Genomic DNA, 18,156 nt, shown 5'->3' on the forward strand with positions numbered 1-18,156 from the left:
ACTTCCCTCCAACGCCTGAGCGTGCGCCTGATGAGGCAGCGGATGTTCTCCTCCCAAATCTGGACCAAGGCATAACTCAGCTCTTGGACAGTCTGAGGAGCAACCTGGCAGCCTGGAAGAGACTCCAGGAGAGCTGGACAGGGCCGTTAAAGGTCCTTAAATGCTCAACAGGATTGGTATCAGCTCCTTTGTTCAAGGAAGAACAGGATGAGCACAGCCAGAGCCCTACATAATGACCTCAAGCAGGCCACTGGTGTGAATGTTTCTGACCAAACAATCAGAAACGGGCTCCATGAGGATGGCCTAAAGACCAACGTCCTGTAGTGGGCCCCGTGCTCACTGCCCAGCACCGTTTAGCATTTACCATAGACCAACAGAATTTGCAACTACACCACTGGCCCTGTGCTCTTCACCGATTAGAGCAGTTTCAGTCTGAGCACATGTGACAAGACGTGAAAGGGTCTGGAGATGCCGTGAAGAACCTTGTGCTGCCTGCAACGTCATTCAGCATGACCAGTTTGGTGGTGGGTCAGTGATGGTCAGGGGAGGCATCTTCCTGGAAGGACGCACAGACCTCTACAGGTTAGATCGGGGCTCAACAACCCGCGGATCTAAAGCCGCACGCGGCTCTTTAGCGCTGCCCTAGTGGCTCCCTGGAGCTTTTTCAAAAATGTTTGAAAATGGAAAAAGGTGAGGGAAATATATATATATTTTTTAATATGGTTTCTGTAAGAGGCCAAACATGACAAAAACATTCATCTCATTCATTATATCATATTGTAGTTAAGATAAACGTGAGGCGGCATCGTGCAACAGAGTACTCACATGGTTCGTCGTTCTCTACTGGAGGCATCGCAGGCAAAATAAACATTTAATCATGAAGGCTCATGATGTATTTTCAGCCAACTTGGTCATTTTGATAGTAGGCTAACATAGCTAATATACATAAAGCCTGTACTGCCTTCATTATAAGGATTATATAAGGCTTTCCATTTTTTGCGGCTCCAGATATATTTGTTTTTTGGTGCAATATGCCTCTATCAACATTTTGGGTTGCCGATCCCTGGGTTAGATAATGGCACCCAGATTGCGATTACGTTTCGGGATTACCGTATTTTTCGGACTATAGGTCACACCTGAGTATAAGTTTCGCCAGCCCAAAAATGCACAATGAAGAGGAAAAAAACATATAAGTCGCACCGGAGTATAAGTCGCATTTTTGAGGGAATTACATGATAAAATCCAACACATAGAACAGAAATGTCATCTTGAAAGGCAATTTAAAATAAAAATACAATAGAGAGCAACATGCTGAATAAGTGTACAGTATGATAATGTTAAATGATGCATGACCAACGAAATGCAAACGTGGCCGGTTTGTTAGCGTAACATAGATATTAAGGGTTATTCAGATAACTATAGCATAAAGAACATGCTAACAAGTTTACCAAACCATCAGTGTCCCTCCAAAACGCCAAAATAACATGTGAATGATATCATAATGTGTTAATTATTTCATACATAAGTTGCTTCAGTGTATAAGTTGCACCCCCAGCCAAACTATGAAAAAAACTCTGACTTATTGTCCGAAAAATACGGTAAATCCTTGGACCTATTTATATAAATTAGCTGATTCAGTGGGTGGGACCTGGGTCCCTCCTGGTCCACAACAATGCCCAACCTCATGTGGCTAGAGTATGCAGGCAGTTCCTGGAGGAAGAAGGAATTGATAACATTGACTGGCCCCTACGTACACGTGACCTACACCCAATAGAACACAACTGGGACATTATTTGTAGGTCCATCCGGTGCCGCCAGGTTGCTCCTCAGACTGTCCAGGAGCTCAGTGATTCCCTTGTCCAGATCTGGGAGGAGATCCCACAGGCCACGCGCCATCGTCTCGCTAGGAGCGTGACCAGATGTTGTAGGGAGGTCATACAGGCACACAGAGGCCACACACACTACTTAGCCTCATTTTGACGTGTTTAAAGGGCGTTACATCAAATTTGGATCAGCCTGTAGTGTTTTTTTCCACTTTAATATTGCGTATAACTCAGAATTCAGACCTCTGTGGGTTGTTACATTTTTATTTTCTTTGGTAATTTTTGTGTGATTTTGTTGTCAGCACTTTCAACTATGGAATGAACAAAGCATTTAATAAAAATTAGGGCTCTCAAAATTATCGCGTTAACGCGCGGTAATTAATTTTTTAAATTAATCACGTTAAAATATTTGACGCAATTAACGCACATGTCCCGCTCAGACAGTATTCTGCCGTTTGGTAAATTTTACAGCAAGGCTTTTTGTGCTGCAGCACAACAGCGAACTCTTGTGGTCGCTTTGCGACATGGTTTATTGCTTTCTTGCCAGTTCATATGGCTGCACGACGTCTCGGGCTGAAGCCTACGTTGTAATGTTGTGCTTATATGATCCTTGGACAAGATTTGTCCGTAAGTATGGTTGTTGTAAAGAATGTACATATTATGTTAGTAAGCGAAATGTTCTATTTTTTGTATGAGACGCTTTTTGTTTATGTTTAGTGAACCTGTATAGCGTGCTAAGCTAACGTTGTTGCTAATGCAATGCTTGTGTACTTTTTTTTGGTAGTTTTATGACGGTCTAAAGAGGACAATGGTTTGAGGCTATTTTATTAATAAATCAGATGAAAAAGGAAGAAGTCTGATTATTAAGGCGTCTTTCACTAGCTGTCTAGCTTTGGAAAAAGTAGACGCTTCGGAGTGAGGACAGCATAGACAGATTTAAATGACAGTAGAGTGAAATGCCCACTACAGTCCTTATGTATGTTGAATGTACAGTGGGGAGAACAAGTATTTGATACACTGCCAATGGATTTTCCCATTGGTAGTGTATCAAATACTTGTTCTCCCCACTGTATATATCCATCTTGTTTCTTATCTTTCCATTCCAACAATTTATTTTACAGAATATATATAATTTACAGAAAAATATGGCATATTTTATAGATGGTTTGAATTGCGATTAATTGCGATTAATTACGATTAATTAATTTTTAAGCTGTAATTAACTCGATTAAAAATTTTAATCGTTTGACAGCCCTAATAAAAATATTTCATTCATTCAGATCTACAACGTGTTACTTTAGTGCTCCCTTCATTTTTTTTGAGGAGTGTATTTATTCAGATTTAACAGCATTGGAAAGACATACATACTGTATGAGACATGTTTTTCCCCTTTTTACCTTAAGTACAAAAAAAAAAAAGAAAAAAAAAACACATGTATGTAATTATTTTTAAGCATATATTAAATTTTTTAAATAAAATACTTTTTTTTTTTTTCCCAAATGCGATGGACTGAGGGCACGAAGTAGCGAGGGATCACTGTATACTCATTATTTTATCATATCATATATTATCAGTGGATAAATTCCGCTCATACAATGCTGTATATTTGTGTTGCACACAACAAAGAAACCCAGATCACAAACATTTAAGCAGGCAAGGAGAGTTGACATTGTAAAATGGTTGTGCAAAGATTGCTTCACCTCTTGGTGGTGATAGAATAGGGTGCCTTGTCCAAGAGCAACTCGAGATTTGCCCTGAAGCAGACTAATATTAATCCAACAGGGCGAGTCTCATGAAGCTCTGAAGATTTTAGGGATATAGTCATAAAAACTAGTAAATTGTTCACTTTTAGCTGAAGGATGATGATGTCTATTATGTGGCCCAGCCCACGATTTGTTACCAAAATAGTATTTTGCATGTTTTTTTGTTTTTTTTTTAAAAACGATTTTCGGGTCATAAAATCATTACTGTAACACATCCATGAAAAGCTTTGATGTTTTCACCTTAATATGCCATTATAAATATTCAATCAATTTAATTGAAAAAATATATATTAATTTGCTTAAAACGATATGATTTAGCAGATTATGATTAACTATAATGGTTTATTAATATTTAAGGAAAATCTTGTGTCCAAGCATGTAACCTTCATTACTGTTTCATTGTGTTCGCAGTCCTTTCATAATCACAGTATTTTTTTTTCCAAATATGTTATAATGACCCATGATGCATCACAAAAAATAGATAGACAAAAGATGGCAACAAGGTAAGATTGTTTGGCCTTTTTGAATATACAGTGGGATGAAAAAGTATCTGAACCTTTTGGAATTTCTCACATTTTTGCATAAAATCACCATCAAATGTGATCTTTGTCAAAATAACACAGATGAAAAAAACAGTGTCTGCAACAACTAAAACCATCCAAACATTTATATTCATTCTTTCATTAATGATTACAAGTTGAGGCAGCAAAACAGCCCCAAATCATGATGCTCCCTCCACCATGCTTCACGGTGGGGATGAGGTGTTGATGCTGGTAAGCAGTTCCATTTTTTTCTCCACACATGACATTGTGTGTTACTCCCAAACTATTCAGATTTGGTTTCATCAGTCCACAAAATCTTTTTTCAAAACTTCTGTGAAGTGTCCAAGTGCCTTTTTGTGAACATTAAACGAGCAACATTTTTTTTTTATACAGGAGTGGCTTCCTCTGTGGAGTCGTCCCATTAACACCATTCTTGCCCATAGTTTTATATATATACTGCATATATATGTATACAGTGCCCTCCATAATTATTGGATTTATAATAATTATGTGTTTTTTAGCTTTTAATACATATTTTTTTCTAAATGATATGGGACCTTAATGGAAAAAAAGAGAAAAATCCAACCTTCATACAACTGCATTTAATCAGTGGGGAAAAAAATCCCACATAAAGAAATAATTATTTGACATCAAATAATGTGTGTCACAATTATTAGCACCCCTGGTGTTAATACTTGTACAACGCCCTTTTGCCAACAAAACAGCACCTAATCTTCTATAATGTTTCACAAGATGGGAAAAGACAGCAAGAGGGATCTTCAGACATTCCTCTTTGCAAAATCTCTCTAAATCATCCAAAGACCTGGATCCCCTCCTCTGTACTCTCTTCTTCAGCTCACCCCAAGTTTTCAATGGGGTTGAGGTCTGAGGACTGAGATGGCCATGGGAGGACCTTGATTTTGTGTCTGGTGAACCATTTCTGTGTGGATTTGGCCTTATGTTTAGGGTCATTGTCTTGCTGAAAGACCCAGTGACGACCCATCTTCAGCTTTCGGGCAGAGGGAAACATATTTTGATTTAAAATGTCCAGGTATTTCAAAGCATTCATGATGCCATGCACCCTAACAAGGTTCCCGGGGCCTTTGGAAGCGAAACAGCCCCACAGCATCACTGACCCACCCCCATACTTCACAGTGGGTATGAGGTGCTGTCTACACGCCAACAAGCTGTTTGGAAGGCATGCACGGAGAAAACCTTTCCTCACTCACAATCATAAACGCAAAAGTCTGGAATTCGCCAAGCGGTATTGGGGCTTCAACTGGGACCGTGTGCTTTGGTCAGATGAGACCAAGGTTGAGCTTTTTGGCAACAAACACTGTAAGTGGGTCTGGCGTGCCACGAAAGATGCACATGCTGAAAAGCACCTCATACCCACTGTGAAGTATGGGGGGGGGGGGGGGGGGGTCACTGTAAATCTGAACATAATGAAAGTAATTCACTTAATGGTAGGGTCAATTCTATCCTTACAAAATATGTGAAGACAATATAAATGATCTCTATAACTGAACTCATTATTTAATGCAAATAAGGTTGCCTAAAAGTTGGTGGGGACAAATTAGGCATCCTGAAAAGTTCCTAGTGTTTGTGGCCCTAACGTCCCGATGCAAACCTACGCCATTGGTCTATTAACAGAAGGACTAGTATTGTTGGGTTAATGTAGTACATATTAGGGCCAAATAAAAGAAAAAAGAAGGACTAAGAGATGTAAGTAGTACTACTGCTACACGACCAAAAAAAGTCGTATTATTACGTAGCGTAATGTAGCTGTAATCAGCTACGCATTTTACATACATGTACCGTAGCTGAGAGCTACGACATTAGGCTCATGAAATATTTCAAATGATCTTTGTTATGGTTCTTCTTGAAAAACAAAATGTGAAAAAAAATTAATTTGTCATGATATGACGCAATTTTGCCGTGGCACGACATGGTGAGGCTGTCCGACTCCGATGCAGCCCACCACCGCAGCTTCAAAAAATCCTAGGGGAAACACTAAAGTTAATTTGTTCAAGGACTAGGCATGTGCCGGTATGAGATTTTGACGGTACGATAACCGTGAGCAAAAATACCGCGGTTTCACGGTATCACGGTATTGCAATTATAGCTCCAAAATGTGTTATTTTGAGATGTATGGGTTAAAAAAAAAAAAAAAACTTCTTTCCATTGAACAGGATTTTTTTTTTTAGAACATAGTTGCAAATTGGAATCTAAATGTATTGTTAAAATATATAAATTATCAATAAAAAAAAACAAATTTTAAATAAAATTAAAATATAACGTAGACTATACCCACAGCCACAGCTCAAGTTGCTCAAGTTTAGAGCAAGAACAAAATAATTTCTATAAAAAAAGGTAAAAACTCTTTTGAATAAAATTTTTAAAAATTTATACTGCATAATTTTTTTTGAGGATTGAAAAGCTCAAGTTTCGCCATTTTCAGCCACTGTGTCAACTCTAGTCTACATGATGTCATGCTTTTGTGTTAGAAAGAACAAAGAATTCAAAAGTTAATAAGTTAGTTAAAAATGTATAAGTTAGTTAAAATGTAAATATTGTTGTGGAAAGGTTTCATCTTAAAAAAAATAATAATAATAATATTTGGGAGTGAGACCTCTCCATGATCCAGCGAACGTGGATTTGTGCTTAGGGCAAGATCATCTTTCCTCAATTAATGATCTTTGATGCTATGCCTTTTTTTCCCCTTCATTCAAGAGAATCATGCTTGTTTTCTCACTCTGCGTCTCTAACACTCGACGTAGTTGCTCTCCCAGCTAAGCCTAGGCTAACATTCGTCTTTTATAAGCTTTTAGTTAGTTTGTATATCGAATTTCAAAGGAAAATATGTGTTTTGTTTTTGGCGAACTCATAGTGCTACTCTGTTTAGCTACTCACACATGGAAAAATACAATTGTACAACGTTTTAAATGTATTCATTCTGTATATTTTACTTACCACGATTTGAGAGCTCAATAAATTGAAGAAATTGTTTGGAGTATTTGTTTAGGGTTCGCTGGCTGTTTAGCCAATAATCACTTTCACACGCAGCAACAAACGGGAGGGGGTGAGCGCTGCCGCGCCACGCCACTTCTGGCTGGATTTTTGACACATGAAAAATGGCGAATACCTTACTACGGTCTGACGGAAAATTTTAGTGGTTTTGAAACCACGACGTTTTCCCACCACGGTAAACCGTGAAACTGGTAACCGGCACATGTCTATCAAGGACCTTGTTTGTACAAACCAGATTCGGTTGAAGTTGGGAAATTGTGTAAAATGTAAATAAAAACAAAATACAACGATTTGAAAATCCTTCTCAACCCATATTCAATTGAATACACTACAGAGACAACATATTTAATGTTCAAACAGAGAAACTTAATTGTTTTTTTTTTTTCCCAAACACGTCCAGTAGAAGTTGGGAAAGGTGGCAAAAAAAATACTGAAAAAGCTGAAAAAAGCTCATCAAACACCTATTTGGAACATCCCACATGTGATCAGGCTAATTGGGGACAGGTGGGTACCATAAAAGGAGCATCGCCAAACATGCTCAGTTATTAACAAGCAAGGATGGGGCGAGGTTCACCACTTTGTCCACAACTGCATGAGAAAATAGTTGAACAGTTTAAGATCAACATTTCTCAAAGAAAAATTGCAAGGAATTTAGGGATTTCAACATCTATGGTCCATAATATCATCAAAAGGTTCAGAGAATCTGGTGAAATCAATGCACGTAAGCGCCACGGCCGGAAACCAAGACTGAATGACAGTGACCTTCGATCCCTCAGACGGCACTGCCTTAAAAACTCACATGAGTGTGTAAAGGATATCACCAAATGGGCTCAGGAAAACTTCAGAAAACCACTGTCAGTAAACACAGTTCGTCAATACATTAGTAAGTGCGGGTTAAAACTACCATGCAAAGCAAAAGCCGTTTATGAACAACATCCAGAAACGCTGCTGGGTTCTCTGGGCCCGAGCTCATGTAAAATGGACTAATGCACAATGGAAAAGTGTTTTGTGGTCTGGTGAGTCCACTTTTTGAATCGTTTTTGGAAACACTGGACATCGTGTCCTCCAGACCAAAGAGGAAGCGGACCATCCGCACTGTTATCAACGCAAAGTTCAAAAGCCAGCATCTGTGATGGTATGGGGTGCATTAGTTCCCATGGCATGGGTGACTTACATTTCTGTGAAGGCAACATGAATGCTGAAAAGTACATACAGATTTTAGAGCAAAATATGCTTCAATTCAAGCGACTTCATGTCATGTCATGGACGCTGCTGCTTATTTCAGCAAGATAATGCCAAGCCAAATTCTGCACGTGTTACAACAGCGTGGCTTCGAAGTAAAAGAGTCCAGGTTCTCCCCTGGCCCGCTTGCAGTCCAGACCTGTCTCCCATTGAAAATGTGTGGCGCGTAAGGAAGCGTAAAATACGACGGAAAAGACCCCGGACTGTTGAACAACTGAAGCTGTTCATCAAGTAAGAATGGGAAAGAATTCCACATGAGAAGCTAAGAGAATTAGTCTCCTCTCTTTCAAAACGTTTATTGAGTTTTATTAAATGGACAGGTGATGTAACGAAGTGGTAAACATGTCCTTCCCCAACTTTTACTGCATGTGTTGCAGCCATGAAATTCTAAGTTAATTATTATTTGAAAAAAAAAAAAAAGTTTATGAGTTTCAGCCTTAAATATGTTGTCTTTGTAGTGTATTCAATTGAATATAGGTTGAAAAGGACTTTCAAATCATTGCAGCAGACACTAGGCGTGTTGTGTTTCACAAGTTGATGGAATCAATGATTAGAAACCTGACGAAGCTGGCGATTTCTTTGGCGATGTTACCACAATAAGAATTGTCACCTTAACTTATAAAGACTGGCGAACGGAGGAAGACCGCTGGCCGAGATCGACATTCTACGGCCCTATTGTCAACACAGTTCATGGATGCACACACCATGCGTATATTTTTTCTATCATTTACATCTTCATTTTAATGATAAGCGTCACCTATTCTTTTTTTCTCCACCAGCAATAACCTTTTTTGGATGCAGTGTTGATTTCTCTCACAAGACAGCCGTGCGTCCGTCTTCCGGCAAAACAAAGAAAATGCGGCGCTCTCAAAAATCGTCGTATTTAGAGCATGTCGTCCGATATAGAAACAAATGGAGAGTCAAATTTTACTTCGGATGTCGAAAAGATCGTGTGTGGAAGCAATCATATATTGAGGTACCACAGTAGTCGATTGCACAGAGATATTGGACTGTACCAGTGATTTCTGTAACTCTTCAGCAGACACTCTAGGGTTCTTTTTTTACCTCTTTGCGTATTCTGCACTGAACTCTTGGCGTCATCTTTGGTAGACAGCCACTCCTTGGGAAAGAAGCAACAGTGCCAAACTCTCGTCATTTGTAGACAACTTCTCTGACTGTCGACTGATGAACATCCAGACTTTTAGAGATGGTTTTGTATCCTTTCACAGTTTTATACAAATCAATAATCCTTGATTGCAGGTCTTTAGACAGCTCTTTTGACCGAGCCATGAGGCACATCAGAGAATGTTTCTCATCAAGACAATTCTTAACAGGTGTGTGTTTTATAGTGGGTAGGGTAGCTTTAAAACACTCATCAGTGATTGGGCACACACCTGACTTAAATTGTTTGGTAAAAATAGGTTTCAACTGCTCTTTAAGTCTCCTTAGGCAGAGGGTTCACTTACTTATTTTTCCACCTTCTGTTATTGTTTGCATGCTAGCCTCATTAAAATATGAAAACCTATACCGTAAATGTTTGGGTGGTCTTAGTTAAAGCAGACACAGTTTTTACATCTGTGTGATTTTGACAAAGATCAGATCATATTTGATGGTGATTTTATGCAGAAATGTGAGAAATTCCAAAATTCAGATACTTTTTCATACTACAGTAGTTAAGTTGTTATGTTACGTCTATATAGTATATTTACTTCCCAATCATAGGTAATCATTACCATAATGTGTAAAATTGCATGTTTTTAGATATTAATCAATTATATATTTTACTGTAAAAAAAAATAATAGGGAGCTCTAACGGTTGGTGAAAAAAAACCTACTGTGTCATCATAGCATTCTGCTATTTAAGGCTAGCTTTGGTAAATGTTCTTCATTACCACAATGCATAGCTCTCATGAGAATCTTCTTTATATTTTTGTCCGCAGTACGACTTAAAGTCGTCTTAAACGATGACTTTAAAGTCCCTAAAAATGTGATTCTGCACAGCAAAATGATTAGTATTGTATTTTTTTGTTTGTTTTTAAAAAACCCAAAGAATTGTTTGTGATGAAACAAATGTAAGAACAAAACACAACATCTTATTTGTATTGTGATTGTACAAATGTGTGGCATCCATCTTAATAAATCTGAAAAACTGATGCAAAAATGATTTCATTTTCAGGTTCACAAACCATATTAACTTCGGTTTCTTCTTCTTCCTCTTCTTCTTTGTGTTCTTCAATCTCCTCGGTCACCTCAGCCTTGGCTTCAGCTATTAGCTCTCTCAGAGGCTTGCTGCCAGTCACACTGGACACAAATGAATGCTGCATACAAAACCAGAAAAAATAAAATAAAAAATAACAGGTTCATTTATACTTAGATTTTATCTTTCAAAAAGCAAAAGCACGTTGGTAAGCATTTTCCCATGCCACTCTACAGTAGTTAGGTAGGTATTATTGTAGCCAGTGTATTTTATACACACGTTTTCTCATGTTTTCAAGTGCTTTTTTTCTCTTTTCTTTTTTTTTCAACATTTTAGATTTATTGACTATCTTGGCTACACAAGAGGGTTGAAACTACCCCAAAGTGAAATTCTCTACATTCCCATATAATCTGGAACCAAGCAAACAACTATTGTGGTCTGTTCGAACACAAAAGAAGTGTCTAACCACCACAAATAGCTGGACTGGACTGGATCTTAAGAGCAGATAAACAAATCATGTCACCTTGGACATACTGCTAATACTAGGGGTATCCCGATCGCATATTTTTGCACCCAAGTCTGAGTCACCTGATTTTGAGAATCTGTTGATACAAAGTCCAGATCAGATAACATTTTTTTTTTTTTTTTTTTTTTTAAACCAATGTTCCAAACATGTTACATTTCTGTACTGGTTACAGTACTTCCCCTTCAGCTTTTTCCGGGAGTGTTGCGGAAAACATTTATTTTTATTTTTGTTTCTTTTGGCAATGTCATTGTATTCCTGGATTATTTTGTTACCTTTTAGCCCTTAGAAAAAGGAGATAAAAAATAAAAACCCAATCAAAAATGGAAATAAATGCTCATTTTCACCTGTAAAAGTTGTGCTGCACTCCATCTGTTATCCACATTTTTATCCAAACAACGCTTTAGGAAATCATTGAATTCTGAGGACCTGAAAGGTTAAAGATAAAACAGTTAAACATTGTTGTATAAAAATTAATAGAACAATTGAAATCATCATTGGAATCATTCACACTAACATAAAATGGCATATCACCAAGATCCTAAACAGCGGGTGTCAAATTTTAACCTTATATTTATGGTCCAATTCGCAAATATGTTCTAAATAATAAAAAAAATCCTGTTCAATGGAAAAAAAGTTTTTCTTTTTTAACCCACACGTTTCAAAATAACACATTTTGGAGCTATAATTGCAATACCGTCATACCGTAAAACCGCGGTATTTTTGCTTAAGGTTATCGTACTGTCAAAATCTCATACCGGCACATGCCTACTGCCACTACGCAAAAAAATCCTGTTTTTTTTCAACAGTGGTAAATGAAATGAAATGAAAATTCCATAATTGTTTCTAAAATTGCATGTTTAAGGATTCAATTATTATGAATAAAATATTATTATTCTTTCAGTCTTGGTTTTATTGGATTGTCAAAAAGCTTTTTGGCTGAAATATCACAGGGAAACAGGAACAAAGATGAGTAATAGAGATGAATCAAAGTTGAAAGTTAAAAATAAACAAAATTAGTGAGACAGGAATAAAGATGACAAATAGAGACGAAACAGTGTTGCTAAACAAAACAAAATAATCTAAAAAATGGTCTGATTCTTAAAGACACTACAATAACTAAAAAAAAAAACGAACAGATACAACACCATCAGTTTTGGCACACTGTCGCCATGACAACAACCTGAGGTGTACACTGAATGGAGTGGCACAATGACACTTTATTTTGGGCTGAAATTCATTGAGTCATTCAATGTCAAATCTCACAAATCTCCAGAATCTTCCCAGGGACGTCTCTTGAATTTGCCTGATTTGTACAATGTTAGTGCTGAATGATGTTAAATGAAAGAATCCAATGTTTGGCCCTCCTTAAAGTTTGGATGCCGGGCCCACTTTTGGGATCTGGGAATTGCACACTCAATTTTAGAACATAATGGGATGCATCATTATGCAACAAAATCATCTTTTATTTTAATGTAGGTACAGACCTGTAAATTGCTATATCTTTGTATTCTGCACTGTTTATCAGAATCTGCACTCAAAAATAGGTATACTATCTTTAGAAAAGTGATTTTCTTGACATTTTGGGGTCTATATCATGGAACTATTTTATGTTGGTTGAATGTTGACTAACTTATCATATTTTGGAAATTTATGTATTTAGAGAGGTTCAAGGCACTCGGGCTAGAAAGCTCAAACTTATTATTATTTTTTGATCATTTGACATCATAAGGCACTAATATAATATAAATCACCCATTTCATGTTATGAAGTGAAGTTTGATTTAATCTTATGCACAGAAAACAAGGTCTTCGCTACAGAGGATTTTTTAGTCAACATTTCTGATTAAATTGATATGAGAATTTAACTGTGTGACTCACCAGCGTGATGGCTGCATCAGCGTAGGAGGGTCTGATTTGGCTATTTTCAGAAGGACTCTCATGGGGTTCATCTCATGATTGGGTGGCTCAATTTGTGCCAGCTCAATTAGAGTGACACCGAGTGACCAGATATCGGCTTTGTAGTCATATGGACGGTCCTTAGATGTCTCACACATGACTACTTCAGGGGCCATCCTGTAGCAAAATGAGTAATATGGACAAAGAATTGGTGGAAGAAAATATTGTGACCAAAAAAAAAAAAAAAAGTCAATGTTTGATGTACCATTACTTGGTTTTGACCTTGCACGAAAAGCATATGCCTGTAAGTGTTGTTATATTGTCTATGACAAGATATGTGGTGACTTGTGTTTGTGTATTAATATCCGTTCTTTTTAAGAGTTAAACAAGCAGTATAGCCCGGCGTTGCTGGGCATATTACTTGTACTGGGTTATTGGGGTCAAGATTTTTTAAATCGCCAGACAAGAAACCTCGAAATCAGGGCTTCACCATGAATTTTGGCCGCCACTGAAAAGTTGGGACACCTGAGCATGTCAATGTTGCTTCGCTCCTAAAAATTTGGGCCGCATGGATACACTTCTGGGTTCACCTGCCCCAACAGTAGAACTGTTGTTACCCGGGCATATAAGGCTTAAAAGATATTAATAGCACCACATTTCGAAGGTGCCAATTTAACGCAGCAGTATCAGACTTCCACTCAGCTGCGATACTTTTCTTTACAACTTTTCCTTCTTGCTTGTAGCGTGACCATACCTTCACCTACAAAAACACCACTTTTAAAAGTAGTCCTAATAACGGTTTATCGATTGTCAATATGTTGCTCTATTTGAGGCGCACCTGTGTGAAAATTTCCATGGTGACTGTCAGTGACCCCAACAACGAATCTGCCAATTTTCGTAAAAATCCGACATATGGTTTGGGAGCAAACGGAATTTATCGGTTTTGGGATTTTGTCGATGTTCTGCACTATTAAAAGCTCTGCAACCTTGGAACTTCTGAGAAAACACTATTGATGTCACTCTCTCTGATTGCGTCAAATTTGGTTAAAATCAGGCAATTCCATCTGCAACCCGATTTTTTCGATGACTGATTTTCGATTCTTATCGGTGGTACTTCGATACAAAACCTACCTACGAACACTCGCAGACGCTCATAGTGCAAATGTATATTTTCAAGAAAACTGGTCGAGCCATTTCAGAGTCGATGGGAAGGAACACACGCACGCACCCGCACCCACACCCACACCCACAGACAAAATTCCATTTATATATAAGATTAGATGAGGCAAATCGATGCAAATTTCTTTCGCGCTTGAATGGTGTCAACCAGATGTCCAGGAGAGCTAAACCGACGGGAGGTGAAAATCAGCCAGCTGCGGCAGGAGCTTAAACTGCTTGGGCAGCAGTTTAAGGTAGCAAGGGAGGAGTATAGGGCTGGGCTAGCAGAGCTCTGTAGCATGGTGAAGAAAAAACTCACCACCCTCCGCCGAGCAGAGTGGCATAGGAGGAGAGGTTGGGAGAGAGCCAGGAGATGGGCAGCCTTCATCTCAAATCCCTACGGTTTCACCAAGAAGATCCTCGGGCAGAAAAGAAGTGGCCATCTCTCCTGCACCGAAGACTAGGTTAACAACTACCTCAATGCCTCCTACAGTGACAGTGCAAGAGAGGAAGATCTTGGGCCATGCAGAACATTGATAACCCTGCCAGAACCCATCGTGGCATTTAACACCAAAGAGCCAACTTTGAAAGAAGTTGAGGAGGTTGTCAAGGCAGCCAGATCTAATTCAACACCATGCCCTAGTGGAGAGCCATATGTAGTTTAAAAGAGGTGCCCCAGACTCTTAAAGAGGTTATGGAGGATCCTCAGGGTCATCTGAAAAAGGGGGAAGGTTGCCCAGCAGTGGAGACACGCAGAGGGTGTATGGATTCCAAAGGAGGAGAGCTCAACAACTATTGAGCAATTCAGAATCATCTCACTCCTAAGCGTCGTGAACAAGACATTTTTCAGCATTGTTGCCCGGCGCATGACGGAGTTCCTCCTGAGGAATACATACATCGACACCTCTGTGCAGAAGGAAGGAGTTCCAATAGTCCCAGGATGCATCGAGCGTACAGGAGTGGTCACCCAGCTGATCCGGGAGGCACGGGAGGGCAAAGGAGAACTGGCAGTCCTTTGGCTTGACCTCGCCAACGCCTATGGGTCTATTCCACTGAAGCTGGTGGAAGACTCGCTCAATCGACACCACGTCCCAGACAAGATAAAGGACCTCATACTGGACTATTACAGCTGCTTCAGTTTGAGAGTCACTTCTGGACCTGTTGCGTCTGCATTTCATCGCCTTGAGAAGGGCATCATTACGGGATGTACCATTTCTGTGTTGTTTTCCTTGGCTATGAATATGCTGGTGAAGTCAGCAGAGGTGGAGTGTAGAGGACCACTAACCAACTCGGGTATGGCAACCCGGGTATGCATTAGAGCTTTCATGGACGATCTGACTGTAACTACAACATCAATCCCAGACTGTAGATGGATCCTCCAAGGCCTCGAGCATCTCATCAGCTGGGCCAGGATGAACTTCAAGCCAGCCAAGTCCAGGTCTCTGGTGGTGAGGAAGGGGAAGGTCTCAGACAAGTTTCACTTCTCTATAGGAGACACCTAGATTCCACCAGTGGGAGAGAAGCCAGTCAAGAGCCTGGGGAAGATCTACGACAGCACCTTAAAGGACACCACAGCACTCCATGCAACATCAGAGGAGTTGGGAGCCTGGCTGATAGCGGTGGATAAGTCAGGGCTACCAGGCAAGTTAAAAGCCTGGGTTTACCAACATGGCATCTTGCCTCGACTCCTCTGGCCACTGCTGGTCTACGATGTGCCAATGACCACCATCGAGTGCCTCGAGAGGAAGGTTAACCCTTTCTTGAGGAAGTGGCTGGGCCTTCCACGAAGCCTCAGCAGCATCGCACTGTACGGGAAGAACAACAAGTTGACTCTACCCTTCAGCAGTCTGAATGAGGAGTTTATGGTCACCCGAGCAAGAGAGGTGCTGCTGTACAAGGACTCAAGTGGCAGCAGAGTCTCTTCGGCTGGCATACAGGTGAGGACCGGCAGGAAGTGGTGCGCTCAAGAAACAGTCGGCCAGGCTGAGTCCCGCCTGCGGCACAGTGAGCTAGTGGGATCAGTTGCATGCGGACGAGCAGGACTTGGGAGTAACCAAAGACCTTCCTACAACAAGGCACAGGGGAAGGAAAGGCGCCCGCTTATCCAGAAAGAGGTTTGGGAAGGGGTGGAGGAAGAGCGCTGCTGTAGGACAGTAGAAATGCGGCAGCATGGGGCGTGGACTCGATGGGAAGAGGCAGCTAGCCGGAAGATTTCGTGGACAGAGCTATGGCGATCTGAGCCACAACAGATCAAGTTCCTCATCCAATCGGTCTACGACATCCTACCAAGCCCATCCAACCTCCACCGCTGGGGCCTGGCTGAGAACCCACTGTGCCCACTCTGCCAAAGGGCCAGATCGCTGGAGCACATCCTGAGTTGCTGCCCACTAGCACTGGGAGAGGGATGTTACCGCTGGCGTACACCCTGTGGAACTTATTTCAGCCGCTTAAATCTGGGATCTTGTTCTTTGGGTCACAATCCACAGCTTAAAGTTCTTTTCCTGCAGGTTTTCAAATGAGAAGCGGAATTCTGGCAACCGGAAGGAGAAGGACACTTAGTCAATATTTTGATCTAGTTGCAGTTCCATTTTTGGCTATCAATCCTATATTGTGCATCTTTAAGCTAGGCATGGTTAGAAAGATAAAAAATATTTTATATTTAAAAAAAAAAAAACTTCTTGTTATGTGTGCCCAAATCTACAGGTGGATGAGTGTTTAGCACATCTGCCTCACAATTCTGGAATCAAGCGTTCAATCCCGGCTCCGGCCTCCCTGTTTCTTGTTTGCATGTTCTCCCCGTACTTGTTTGGGGTTACTCTAAGTACTCTGGTTTCCTCCCACATCTCAAAAACGTGCGTGGTAGGCTGATGAGACACTCCAAATCCTCCATAGGTGTGATTGTGAGTGTGAATGGTTGTTTGTCCGTATGTGCCCTGCGATTGGCTGGCAACCAGTTCAGGGTGTATCCAGCTTCCTACTTTATATTTACAAATACACACTCACCAATAGGGTGTCCCAATGAAGGAGTCCCTCCTCTGCATTGTTTTGGTGTTTCTAGCCGATACACCAAAGTCAGCTGGAATACATGGACAGATCTTAGCCACAGAAAGTCAACATTCCTTATATTCTGTAACTGTAAAAAGTCCAAAGTGAATTACTACACTTTTCATCAACACCGACCCCCCCCCCCAAAAAACAAAAACAAAAAAAAAACAAAACAACAACCACACACACACTGACACACGCAGGTGTGAAAGCATACCTCCGGTGGTCAGCTGAAAAAAATACGGATCTCTCCCAGAGCAATATTGTACTGTTTGATAAATATATGGTGTTATAATAGTTGTGTCTAATCATGTTTTGCAAAAGTGTAGTGAACCTAGCCGCTAATGATAAGTAGCCTTGCTTGGCTGTCCCTCCACTTCACACCTCCGTATCTGTCGTCCTCCCGTTATGCACTCTTTCACTCTGTTGCTGACGTAATTGCAGCATGATTTCCTATTTGGGGTACTTGACAGTTGAGAGAGACCACAGCCACATTCTGAAAAATACATTCCATTACATACCTACATTGTTTTTAAAACAACGAAAGTGGCCTAGATCGCATTTAAAATTTTTCGATTCCATGTGACTTGTCCCATTCAGACCGCCAAGAAAGCGTCTCATTCGAGTTAGATAAAGGTAAAAAAAAAACATTGAAACTGGGTCACTTCAGCCTGTGTTCTGAACATAGCCATTTAGTATCGTAATATGTTACCTGGACACAAATATACCTTACATTGATAATGACAATAACACTGTCGCGCCTGTGCACGTCATCATACTGCAAAACCCAAATTGAGACGTCATCAACAATAGGCCAATAGGAGAGCAGAATCGCATTATGGATGCATGGTTGGAAATATTATGACCAATAGGGCAGCTGGATCTTAATGCGTGACATTTAAAAGCAGAAAGTACATACATATCTTTTACAGTAT

At 40.0% G+C, this 18,156-nt stretch overlaps 1 protein-coding gene across 1 annotated transcript in view; it reads right to left on the bottom strand.

Annotated features, from left to right (window-relative positions):
- Positions 1 to 18,156, bottom strand: part of slkb (STE20-like kinase b) — a 52,305-nt gene that overhangs the window by 21,441 nt on the left and 12,708 nt on the right. The window contains exons 5-8 of the mRNA XM_057843520.1: positions 17,180 to 17,252; positions 13,001 to 13,195; positions 11,468 to 11,549; positions 10,587 to 10,718 (exon numbers count right to left, since the gene is read on the bottom strand). Of these exons, the coding sequence (XP_057699503.1) occupies positions 10,587 to 10,718; positions 11,468 to 11,549; positions 13,001 to 13,195; positions 17,180 to 17,252 (482 nt within the window). The remainder of the gene's footprint in view (positions 1 to 10,586; positions 10,719 to 11,467; positions 11,550 to 13,000; positions 13,196 to 17,179; positions 17,253 to 18,156) is intronic.

Source organism: Corythoichthys intestinalis, chromosome 8, assembly GCF_030265065.1.
Source record: "Corythoichthys intestinalis isolate RoL2023-P3 chromosome 8, ASM3026506v1, whole genome shotgun sequence".
Classification (NCBI taxonomy): domain Eukaryota; kingdom Metazoa; phylum Chordata; class Actinopteri; order Syngnathiformes; family Syngnathidae; genus Corythoichthys; species Corythoichthys intestinalis.